General features: G+C 31.9%; 1 protein-coding gene across 1 annotated transcript; it reads left to right on the plus strand.

Moving 5' to 3' along the window:
* The first annotated feature begins 92 nt into the window (after window positions 1–92).
* LOC108760411 (transmembrane protein 181) lies at window positions 93–8,876 on the plus strand. The gene is made up of 13 exons (XM_018506361.1): window positions 93–254; window positions 1,276–1,447; window positions 2,455–2,558; window positions 2,675–2,824; window positions 3,202–3,304; window positions 3,714–3,867; window positions 3,976–4,056; window positions 4,473–4,572; window positions 4,642–4,769; window positions 5,036–5,185; window positions 7,154–7,256; window positions 7,897–8,127; window positions 8,608–8,876. Exons 2-13 carry the CDS (start codon window positions 1,299–1,301, stop codon window positions 8,739–8,741), a joined length of 1,587 nt encoding a protein of 528 aa, XP_018361863.1. The 5' UTR covers window positions 93–254; window positions 1,276–1,298; the 3' UTR covers window positions 8,742–8,876.
* Window positions 8,877–13,509: the final 4,633 nt, after the last annotated feature.

Here is a 13,509-nt window from a genome sequence, read left to right on the forward strand (position 1 = left end):
GGCATGAAAAATCAATAGAGCCAGCGTCGGGGTACATCGTATGCAGTACGCTTGTGCAGTCACTCCCATATTTTAGCTCCGGTTGGAAACGCGAAACGAACGTATCGCCGAGAATCCTTCTCACCGTCTTCCGTGCCGGATACAGCATCCCGCCCATGAAATCGCTCGTGAATTGTATGCGTTATGCAAACGCCAAGTATTTTCTTCAAGACTACAGGTAGAAGTAGTGTCCATTACACGCAATAAAGTGGAAGGTAAGTTTCCCGTTTACATCTACATATCGTACGCGTCGCAAATCCAGCGTTTATGAAGCGTATTTCGCTTTATCAATATTTATTAAAATTTTATTTAATTGATAAATATTGATGAAGAAAACAATTTTTGATTTAAAAATGGATATTCCTCGTATTAAAAATATTAAAGTAACATATATCTTCTCTTTATTGAATTGTTTTCTTGTTTTAATATTGTGCAAACAAATTAGATGAAATAATGGCTGCGTTCAACAGAGAAAGCAGCTTTGGACTATTGTAAAATTCTTTAATATTGATCTTGCCCTCCCTTACTGGATCTAAATGTATGAATTAAATCATATAAAGAATTTTATAACAGTTACTGCTTTCTCTGCTGAATTAAAAAGGAAACGCGATTAAAATTTACTCTTTTTTTATGAAGAGCTTAAATTTCGAAGTTAAAAGATATTTTGGCTTCATTTATTTAAGTCATTTATATGTTCATAAAGCAAAATATTCTCGATATAAGGAAAACTTTTTATAAAAGGAAACTGGACGATAATTAACATGCCCACTCATATATTCAAATTGTTGTAAAAAAATCTTTGTATTTTTTCTTTTTAAATATTTTCACGATTTTTACTTGAAGTTATGATATATTATACTTGCCCAATTAAAAGACACAAATATTTTTAGAATGTTATGCGAATATTAAAAAAGATAAATAATATTTATATAATATTCTAGAAATATTGCGTGTGTGTGTGTGTGTGTGTGCTTATATAGTGTATGTTCATCAATATTTAGAAATAATTTTCTGAAATTTCGTAGAATGTTTTCTTATAATATATCGAATTTATATTTTTTGTAAGCTTTACAAAATATATTTGTGCTCTAAAAAGATTAAAGTGGAAAATATATATTAATACATTGATACAGAAACATGTAAAATATATAAAAATCAAGTCGTATATCACATAATGTTGTAATTATTGAATTTTTTGGTTGAAATAAAGGAAATTATACAATCGGTATGTTAAAGTACAGGAAAAATATTCTTAAAGAATGGACGGACCCGGATTAGGATACTCGTATCATCTTCCATCTGCTGGTTGGAATCTCAAAGTCAGAAACGCATTGTCGCAGTTTAGTGACCTTTTTAGCGAATTTAACAAATACATTGCGCCGGCTTATCATCATGACCGTTGCGAAAGGTACGTGATCTCTCTGGAAGATCGCTTAAGAAACAGAGATTCAACAATAATAAGAAATTATGACACAAAAGCTGTTTCATTAAATAATACTTTGCTGAAAATATCTCAATTCTAATCCATTCCTTTTCTCTTCTATTATTAATAAACGAGTATAGAGGAATTATAGAAAAAAAGTGAACAGACTTTTTAAAATTCATCTGATAATTTTATAACATTTGTATTTATACAGGGTGTTTCTTAAATAAGAACATACATCATAAGGACACTAATCATACAGCCCTATTCCTGATTAAAAATTGAGTCGAAAAGTCCTCTACAATTTTACAATTTTCGCAATGATTAACGGAATGTTATAGCGAATTCGGCAGATTGCAAACTGAGTGCGGACTTTTTCAATGCCACGTATTCAGCTTGTGCGCACTGTATCAGTGCGATAAGATTATCGTTATCAGCAAATCAAAACTGACCTAGTGTAATGCTAAATTTATATTCGGATCAACCAATGAACTGAACGAGTTCAAGAAATGTTGCACTGACGTTTCTGACAGTGCAATTTGGCATAGCACTAAAGTAATTCTGCACTCGCACCATGTCAGGGCAGCACTAGGAGTCAGTGCAAGTGTGCCGAATTCGCCATTAGTTTTTAAAGATTGCCTAATAAGCGCGTATCCGGCTGTCCAATCATTAACTATTATGAAAATTGCGCAAAATGGTAAAGGACTTAATTTCAATTCAATTTTTGAATCAAATTTTTCAATTTAATTTTTGATCAGGGATATATAGCATTACATGATTCGGCAATTTTGCTTCTTATTAATAGCGCTATATTATGATTAGTGTCCACTATTTAAAAAACACTCTGTATATATAAAAGATAGAACATGCTTTTTTATTATTAATAAATAATAAATATGCTAATTTGTGTGAATTTGTATACACATAATAACAATTTGTGTGCATCAGTATATTGTTAATTTAAACTGTCATATTATACATTTGGCCCATAGATCCGTGCAGATGCGTTTGTATTCCATGCATAAAAGGGAATTTGTCATGGTATTTGTTGCCTTTTTTGCGTGTTTCGGATTGGCAATTTTTATCGGCCTCGCCGGTGAGTGTCACCGCAATAATTTACCGCTTACTTCGAAATAAAAAAAATCGAGAGCACTACTGTCATTAACCTTATCAAATATACTGAGAGATATCGTTGTATTAATGTTTTTAAAGGACCGCCTATAACGTCGACTAGCGAACAAAAAGCACATTTGAACGGTAGCGAAATGGCCACTGGTCCATTCATCATGAAGACACCTTTATTGTCTACGTATAGCCAGCAATTATGGGTGATTGCCAAGTTATCGACATCAAATAATGATGGTATATACCGTGTAATTTCTGATCATTTGAACTAATATAGAGAAAAACATTTATGGAACGTAAAGTTTGTTAGACAATAAGATATTTATTTCTTTATTTATATGTTATGATGATCATTCTCGGTGCTAATTTAAAAATAAACTTTTCTTTTATATAAATGTATTCAGTAAAAAATAAAATAGATTAAAGAAATAAATTTCTTCATTTTTTAATATTAAAGTTCTTAGGACTATGATTGAGATAACAAAAATCCCCAGATATACGTAATATATCTGTATTTTAATTTATTTTAGATCATTTGTTTTATTTATATTTATTCTATCTTTATTTTATAGCTTCGTTATTCTTGAATGTTATTTACGGGTGATAATTTGTAGATGAGAGGTACGATAAAGGATTTCAAGTTAGCGTCTCCATAGATGGTATCACTGCTGATCGCAAGCTCGTGTCCGTATTACCTCCAGAGGCTGGACATAATCGGTAAAGATGCAACAAAAATTGCATTCTCGAAATTTTAATTTAATTTGAAACATAAAACGAGATTGTAATTAATAAAAAAGATTCTTTAACTATACATTTATTGCTTTAATAATAGACAATCAATAAAAAGTATTAAAAAATGGAGTTTATATTACATTAGTCACTATGTTTACACAGCACGCTTTACGCCGAAGTTATAACATCGATGTTGTGAAACTGGTCAATCACAGTCATTCCATTCTTCAGAGGAATAGCTATGATTGGCCAGTTTCATAATATCGATGTTATAACTTCGGCGTAAAGCGTGTCGTATAACAGAGGTCATTGAGTGAAATGCATAAATTAATGCAGATAGATCTCTCGTGATCCAGTAATAATATTCGAAATTACAATTGTTATTGTTTTCTAGAACCAGACATTTGAAGTGCGAAAGGCAATCCTGTGAGGAATTGGTTGTCGCCCATCTAGGATTTCTCGATTATAGCTACTATATAATTACTGTCCGCTTCCATGGACTCGAGAGCTTCCATCAACGATACACGATACGAGAACTCACATTCTACGTCAGTAAGCACTGCATGAAATGATCACATTCGTTTGGATACGACAATTCCGAGATTTGAGTGCCTCAATCTTTTCTTTACATTTCTCCTATTTTCTCCTGTTCACAGTTTAAGAACTACAATCCAGCATTCACGCAAATAGAAATCTGGTTCCGACTGATCTTCTTGTTGACCACGTTTGGAGTAATGGTAATCCGTGACCGCTATGATAATGATGTAAAAGATAGATTAAAACGAGTCGAAGGTTTTTCGTTTCTGCGAAATTGAACAGACGATAGATTAGATGATTGATCGAAATTAAAGATTAGTTTTAAAACAATGCGTAATTTTATTTCTATTATATTATTTATTTCTATTATATTATTTTGGGAGTAAATATTATAAAACGTAAAAAAGTTTAACTCGTTGTATCGTGTCGATTTCGAGTAACAAATTGAATACAATAAATATATTTTACTTAATTAACTATTCCTAATCTCTGCGATTTCGATGACCGGAAATTTCGTAAAATGGATTCCTCTCTATTGCTTTTTAATTTGACTCGTTTTTTCCGCGAATATCTAGAGTCTGTTCTAGAAAACGAAAGGAAAATGTATTGCTTTCAGTGCTGGTTCGGTCATTCGCTTAGAAAGTATCCACTGCACGATTGGTCGATAGAGCAAAAATGGATCTCTATACTTCTTCCATTACTGATTCTGTACGATAGTAAGTTTTCCAGATTCATTTTTTATCAGTATACACGTATCGACGTTTTATTGAATTTATATTGAACAGATCCACTATTTCCTATGACGTTCTTGGTGAATTCCTGGGTACCCGGAATGCTGGATGCAATCCTGCAAACAACTTTTTTGTGCGCTATCCTTATGTTCTGGCTTTGTGTCTATCATGGCCTTAGACAGGTACTGATATCGTAAAAAATTGAGAAATATTGATTGACAATTCTAACAACAAGATTATAATGATAGAAAATTAGTTGATTAACTCATTATACATTATTTATCTATTACTAATAAAATATTAACATTTGAAATTACATTTTTGTTAAAGAAATAAAATAAGAGAATATACTTTTTATTTTTAATATTAATATATTTTATTTTAAATTGCATATCTTATGTCTTATATTCTGTTATCTTATAGTTGTACAATTAATTAATTTGTTTAGAACGAGAGACGGCTCATCACGTTTTATTTGCCGAAGCTCTTAGTTGTTGGTATGTTATGGGGTGCGGCATTGACTCTCGCTACGTGGCTCCGTTGTACCGAATTGGAGGACCCCACTTATAATTATGTTCTCGATACATCGAATTATTACGTAAGTTGAACGCGCTTATTAATATAAATTATTACAATAGAATATTAATTCATTTATAGATCATTACAATACATTACTAAAAATATACTAACGTTTATTATGTTAGTGTCTAAAAATGCCTTCTTATTTCCTTTATTCTTTTTTGACAAACACATAGGTCATGATCGAATTTTTTTCATTTTTAAAACTTCAAGGATTAATTTATAAAACAATGCACCATGTTTTTCCTTACGATCTCAGCAACTCTGACAATTCGAATTGTAAGGCCAATTGCATACCTTAAGATGTGGGTCAAAATGTAATCCGGTGGGACACATCTGTAATCGAAGCATTCCCCAATTACACTGATAGAATCGATCACACAAAAAGGGATGTGGTAGTAACAATGGATCCGAATAATGAATTGAACATCGTGGAAACGGTCGTGGACAAACGATCCTGGATGAGTCGCAACCACCTTGCCAAGGCCAGGTGCACACCTGGAGATCGGAGTTGAAATGCATTCCTTCTGGACACCTGAAAAGCATTGGCTTGCCCCAGTCGCATTTGTAGAACTAAAATTATAAAATTATATTCTTTATATACGAGGGAATCCAATACTCGGAATATCACACATAAATCTCTATAGTCTGTACAATCAAGGGGAAAGAGCGAACTAAATTTATAAAAGATATTAGAGTATCGATAGTATAATAAAAAATGAGACAATCACAATCGATTTTTTACAATTCATTTGGTTCTTTTCCGCGAGGAAACTTACCAAGCTACAGTTAGTTGAATGTGGTAGCAATACTGGATGTTCGTATGAGAAACTAGAGCACGGATTTTTTTCTTCGATTTTAGTTGTGCTTATGCTTCTCATGACATTGATCTTGAGTTTCACTTCGCACAACGTCCTGGAGTCGGGGTCATTCTTATTCATCTGGTAACCTCGGTCACGATTCTCGTGATTTGTCGAATCTTTCGGCGGACACAAGAGTTGCATTGTGCAGCTTATTTGCAGTGGCTTTGGTTCGCTGTATTTCTCAATGTCTTTTTGTAATTCCACCGGACATTCGGCGATCGTGTACAATCCGCTGATCTTTAGCGAAGTTTGTAGTATAATAATGCCAATCGCTAATTGAGTAAACAGCTCTTTATTTGTTGATACAAATGACTCAACTTGTTAATCAAACGATTAAGCAGAGCAGTAGTATAAGTTAATTTTCTTCATTTTGAGAAAGAAAAAAAATTCAGAACAATTACTGAATGTAAAATATCTCGCTATTTTACTTTAATATTTTTTTTATAATTCTATGCGGAAGAAAAGAAGATATACATATATGTTTACTGAACATGATAATATTTTTTATTTTGTAATGAAATTTTTATATTTTTTTACTTAAAATATATAAATTTAAAATATATTATATGTCTAAATAATAGCATTGCACAAATTATAATATATTATATAATATTTTATTCCTATTAACTTTTATATCAAGATTAAAAAATTTACTGGCTTAAAATATCTTTATTAATTCGTACTGCTGTTTCCTCAAAGAAAAAATTGAAAAAGAATTAAGGATAAATACTCACTGAATTGTCTCATGTTCACAGATGGATAAGCCAAAGATAATTTTACTGTAACGGTTATCGAACGCTTATTGTTTCCGTACGTTTATTGCACTTGCAACTCTTTTCTTCTTGCACGCACAGATTCGATCGCAATTCGATACTGATATAGATAATTTCTCAACGGTCAGTAGTTCTCATGTTATACTTCAAGATTACCGGTTCTTGATCTTTATTTGGCATTGTATTGAAAGTGGTATAGAGATCGAAACTAGTCTCTATCGAAGAAGAGCGACAAAAAGATGTGATATCTCGTTAGAGAAACGATCTATACACGATCACTTATAATGAAAAAGATATATAAAAGATGTGTTAAATCCGTACTTCTTAACGTACGTATACTTCTGTTTCCAGGGCTTCAAGGTATTTTTCTTCACGGTGGGTGGTTTCTACATCGCGTATCTGTTGCTTCTTATATTAAGGGCATACAGCGAACTACGATCTATGCCATACTTCGGTAAGCATATTTCTTAATTACGTGACTAATAGGTACACATACACACGATATTATTTGGGCGGTACACACACAATATTTGCGTACAGTTGAAAAAGCAACTATTGTAGATTCTTATTATATATTCTTAAAGTTATACACTTAATTCCAGCGAGGAATTAAGAACCAATCATATTAGAGAATTTTACAGTAGTTGTAAAGCTGCTTTTTGTGCTGAATACAGTCATTCTTTTGTCTAATTTATGAGCACGTAAAGTGTGCGATCACTAATTAGTAACATTGACGTGCAATTTGTGAAATTTAAATGTAATTGTAATCTATATAATTAGCCAATTTTTAACCAATATATATGTCTCAAAAACTATTGTTCGGACAAATGACGAATATTTTTGTTTTATTTTTCGAGAATTGTCTTGCTGTGGTATTTTGATTTGCGAATTTTGGAACATCATTTTTGCAAGATGGCAGAAATTTGCACACACCTAGGAGATCGAAAACTTGGAATTAACATTAGGACTCGACTCCTATAACGTATTAAAAAATCACGTGATACTCATTCCATGAAACAAAAATGCCAGATTGACCGGACTAATTACATTTTCGAATAATTTACAATTACTTAAGCGTACGATTCGTTTTACAGATTTACGTCTGCGATTTTTGACATTGCTTGCCGCGGTGGTCGCCGGCGTCTGCAGTTTAGTCACTGCACGTCAATTCGGAGCTGGTGTATTAGAAGATAGCTTCGCTTCTCGCCTCTCCACTTATTATCGCACATCCGCGCAGTTTATGGCTCTTTATGGTCTTCTTAATTTTTACTTGTACACCATGGCATACGTTTACGCACCTGCATTGCAGCAGGTTTATGGGCAACGTGAGTATCTACGAAAAAACAATTATTGCATTCCATGCATCTAATCTTCGATATCAGATTTACTTATTGACAGCATTAAACTTAAAAATTTTATGAAATAAAATAAAGATACTAACAAGAAGAATATCTATCGTTACAATGAGTTTCGTTAAAATCGATTGGTATTACGTCGTGAAGTCTTCTTGTAAAATCAGGAAGAAACTAAAAAATATGAAAAATTTCTTAAATAACATTTATTTATTGAATGAAAAGAATATGAAGATTTATTCTGTACCTACATTACTAACGTTATTTATAAAAATGACACTTGTAACGTTTTTTATCATTATTGGCCTCATTACTGGTTTTTTTTTCTCTAATTCTCCTCAATTATGAGGTATAATTATAGAGAAGAGATTTATAACTTATATCGTTAATTCAAATATGTGAAATCATATTATTCGTATTATGAACACAATTTCTTTGTTATATTTATTACAGACTCATCGATAACGAAAGATAGCCCTGCGTTCTCGATGTTCAATGATTCGGAGGAGGAAGTAATATATGGATCGGACGAGGACAGTCGGCGACCGTTAACTCGCGCTCCACGAAACGCAGAGGACAGTGACTGAGGGCCTTAAAAAAATTTCATATTTTATACTAATCATTATCGAAAGATAAATCGTTACATGAAAAAGTCATCGAGGAGACTTTCGATTTATATTTCTATTCTGATTCGTAGTCATACTGCCATCATATTAAAAGTTGGAAAAACAAACTAAAAAGTCATGTAAGTAGCTTGTTGATCAAATGTTAATTGTAAACAAAGACTTTGTGTCATGTTTATGCACTCTAAGGAAGAGATGCATATTGTACATAAACTGTGAGTATATACTAATATGAATTTATTAAGATTGGGAAGTAACGCGTTACTTGTTTTCGTTATCCAATAAAGAGGAATGGATATACATATATCACATTATTATATTGAAATAGATTCAGATTTTCAGAAGTACGCATTTGCGAACGTTGAAATGAATCCTTTTCAATCCCAGTGCATTTTTATTCATTTATGGGAATTGCATAACAGCACATTTCTATGCATTTCAATTAAAAAAAATTTCAGTTCTATAAATATATTGTGAATAATACTGCTCAATTCAAAATTCTGAATACGAAATGCAGTACTCCAATTGAATTGACTAAAACAAATGGACCGTTCTCATTTATTAAGTTGTCGTTTAATATTTCGCTTTGATAACGATCGTTGCTTTTTTCTTTCTGTAACGATAACCATAATAGGAAGTTTTTGCAATAACGTGAATCCAGATACGGTGAACGCTAAAATCACGTTATCTTTTTCTTAAGTAGTTGTTAAGAAGAAGATAATCTGACCTTAGCGTTCACCGTATTTGGATAAAATACGGTATTGCCAAAACTCCCTAATGTCGTTACATTTTTACTGTACCTAACTTCTAAGTCCTAAGTAATGGTAACATGTTACTTTTTAAAATTGGTAAAAAGTAACGATGATTAATTTTTACAAAAAGTAACGATAATGGTAACGCGTTACTTTCATGAAGTAACATTCGTAACTCCTGGAATTTATGTATCGCATTATGCGATAAAAGTAACGTAAAAATTCATCGAATGAAGAAAACACGAATGGAATGAAACGAGTAAAAAAAAGGAAAAAGAAGAAATTTTACAAATTTATAAAATGTTAAATGTTGAAAAAAAACGTAAGATAAAATTTTTATTGATTTGTTTTGATTTATATTTTTATGGCGAAATTTTAAGCGAGGCAAAATTTTACAAATGAATAAGATAGCTAAACATATCAAAATTTTATGTTTCGCAATATTAAATTTTATGTATTAGTTTATTTATAATTTTAAAACTATATAGAAGTTATTCGCGGGTTATTTCCGTGTCCATTTTTGTCGAACTTAGTGAACATTTTATGTATATCTTAATTGTTGTGCTTGTTTTGCGGTAAGGTTTGTTTTAGGAGTCCTGTCTGTAGATGTTCTTTGTCAGAGATGGTAAATACTTTACAAAATTTTGTTGACACAAATTGATTGTTGACTGTTTTTATGTTGGGTGATGGTGTGACTCAGCATGTAGATATCTTTACAGCAACATTGTAGCAATTTACATCGAAAGATTGCAATATTTCATAAAACATTGCTGTATAATATTGTATCAATATTTCTATATCCGCTAAAATAAAATATTGCTGCAATATTCTACGATATTGTTGCAATATTAAAAAAAAACATTGTAAATATATTGTTGCAATACTATGCAATATTTTAATCATTAATCTAGTTTTATTAATATTTTATGAAGTAACATTCGTAACCCTGCTTAGCATCACATTTCAAGGTACACACGATAAAGTTACACTGAAAAAAAAATTGGTTGCTGCAACAATTTAGATAGTAAAATATGGCATAGTATTTTTATATGGCTGTAGCAACCAGTTTTTTTTGTAGCAGCAAATTTTTACTTGCGATAGCCTATCGGCAATGTCAGTATATGATTTCGATACATCAAAAACTGTTGCTACAGCCATATAAAAATGCTATGCCATATTTTACTATCTAAATTGTTGCAGTAATCAATCTTTTCTTTCAGTGTATGATCAAAAAATACTCGGAGGCCTAGAAAGCAGCTTGGAAATTTTTAAACTTGCTACTTCATTTTGCATACGCTTTCTTATAAACTTTTTATAGACTTCCTGAACGTTTTCTTTTTACGAGGAGCGCGTTCATGTCGTGGTGAAGCTCGCGCATTTATGTGTTAAATATAATATTGCAACAATATATTTCAATATTTTCTAAAGTATTGCTTTTTAGTGACAAACATTCAGGAAGGGGAGTCTTCCATTTCTTTCTATATTTTAAATAAGAAGGATATTGAGATGTTGAGGAAAATTTTACTGGAAATGCTTTTGTTACGTCCAAACTCTGACTAGCTATGTGGTCAAGTAGAGTGAAAAGGAATGTGAGGGAGAGAGTATGGAAGGACGTTGAACAGATGCCCTCGCAGGTGCATGCACAAAAGCGAGTTCTACTAAGGCACCATAATATGAGTATTCGCATCCGCCATTTTTAGTTTTCTCATTCTCTTGCTCCTTTCCTCAATCCCTTGCTCTCTCTCCACTCCGCCGTTAAATTAAGAAGATTGAAGAGAGAAGAGAGAAGGTTGAAGAGAGAACAAAGAGTGGGGAAAGGACTAGAAATGGCGGTTGCGAATACCTATGTTATAGTGCTCTAGTTCTACGAGTCGAACGCACCTTTTATCGTTCTGAAAAATGGGCCAACGCCCTGAAAAGGAACACTATGACACCTCTTCTTATGAGCTGTACGATCGACGGTCCTACTTCCGGGTCAAGGAACTTAACCCTTTCGACTCGGAACAAGATCACATGCGAACTCAGGTAGTGAGGACTGAGATAAGAGGTATTTTAACTCCACTCTTTACCCAAGATATTCATTTAAAAGTAATAAATTTATTCTAGTATTTAGTTTACATAAAAGAAAAATTAAAACTAAATATAAAATTATACATTTAAATGAGTTACATGAAAAATGCAATTGATTATATTACAAGTACAGTATAAGTTTGCAGGGTATTAAAGAGTCACCCGCAGAACTTGTTGCATAAAATTATTTTATATAACTTAATGATAATTACATAAATTTAGATGTTTAAACCTATTCTGTTGACATGTTTCGGCTGCTTGATTGAGCATTCATCAGAAAATCCAAAAAATTTTTTAATTACAGTTGTGACGTCTTCTTAACATAGAACATTTTTTCGCAAGTTGTTTCCAGAATAATTAAAGCTGCTCACAAAACGGTTGGAAGACCGTCTGGAGAATCTGGTTAGGCGATTGTGGATAATTATCAGTCGGTCGAACATAACAGACGTGTACAAAAAAGACTTATGATAAAATTGTATAATAAAAAATAAAAATAATAAATGTCCGTAGTCAGAGGATAAAATCGATTGTAATATCGTGAACACGATAACGGACAAACACTATTATAGTTTATATCTAACATGGGTGTGGTAAAGGGTAGGGGGATGCCGAGAATAAAAATTATTATATTTTCGTTGTCAGGTATAGGTAGAAGGTGGAGTCTGAATAGGATTATATCATATAGTTCGGGAAAATCTTGAGATTGAGCGGGTTGGAAATCAAGGAGTTCTTCAAGATCATGGGAAACTAGGTACGGTAGGGGAGGACTAGGGACCATTTTTTAAATTGTATTTTAGACGTGGTTAAACAATACAAACTTTACATATCAACAAGGATATACGCTGCACGAGGATTCCGTAACATTTTATCGATGGTTGTCGCAATTGTTAACCAGGAAATGGAAATAACTCGTTACTTGGAATGAAGTTACTTTTTTTGTAATTTTACTGGTAAAACTGGCCTATTTTTTTTTTAAACGTTATTTTCTTTGACCAATTGTGAGATATTTCATAACGAAGGAACGGTCTACGACAGCTCGGATGGACGAGCTTTTGAGGAGCGTTTTTTTTAAGTGTTTAACATTCAAATTTGAGCGTTCTTTTTAAGTGTTTAACGCTTAAAATTGAAGATATTTCTTCGTATGGAAAGGTATTGATGTTGAAGTTGTGTCAAGGGATAACATTTTTTCAATAATATCTGGGGAGTACAGAGAAAAAGGTTTCTTTGGATTTAGTATTCCTATTTATTTGACTAAAATTTGTTTTATTGAAACAACATATGCTTGTACGAAATATTATTTATTTGAATAAAAATTTTGTTGTTTCATTTGAAAAATTTCTATTGCTTGACAGAAAATAACATTATTATTTGAAGTAATATCTTTCAATTAAATAATATATTATTTGGTTACAATGAATACAAACAATGAAACAAATTGTCTATTTGAAAATGGCAAAATATATACATAGAGGTTAGGTTATTCCATGCAAATAATTGCTTTCTTAGAATAGTCATTACATTTTTTGACCGAAAATATGGAAACAATGGTTTATACGTCTAGCAACAGAATTAAACGAGCAGTGCTATGTGCTACATCAATTATGTTTGTGCTGTACAGTTGATCACGCGAATACTGAAGATAGATATTATCTGTTCAAACAAATAATGTATTTAAGACAAAGATATACATTGTTTCAAATTCAAACAATCACACTTATTGATTTAAATATTGGTTTGTTTGGACCATTCCAAATAACAAATTTATTTGGATACGATACAATTTATTACATCCAAAGAAATCTTTTTCTCTGTATATTTTTCATGCATTTCCAAATATAATTCTACTAATTGTAAAATCCCATGTGGATTATCGTGCAATTTCTAAGGTAGGTCTCGATCGACAACGCTCC

The sequence above is a fragment of the Trachymyrmex cornetzi genome, unplaced genomic scaffold, assembly GCF_001594075.2.
Source record: "Trachymyrmex cornetzi isolate Tcor2-1 unplaced genomic scaffold, Tcor1.1 scaffold223, whole genome shotgun sequence".
Taxonomy (NCBI): Eukaryota; Metazoa; Arthropoda; class Insecta; order Hymenoptera; family Formicidae; genus Trachymyrmex; species Trachymyrmex cornetzi.

Bases quoted from the DNA above. Each gene is read 5' to 3' on its own strand.
- LOC108760411 (XM_018506361.1), top strand. From the start codon at position 1,299: ATGGACGGACCCGGATTAGGATACTCGTATCATCTTCCATCTGCTGGT. The intron at 3,868-3,975 runs GTCAGTAAGCAC...TCCTGTTCACAG, and splicing joins TACGAGAACTCACATTCTAC to TTTAAGAACTACAATCCAGC. The intron at 4,770-5,035 runs GTACTGATATCG...TAATTTGTTTAG, and splicing joins TCTATCATGGCCTTAGACAG to AACGAGAGACGGCTCATCAC.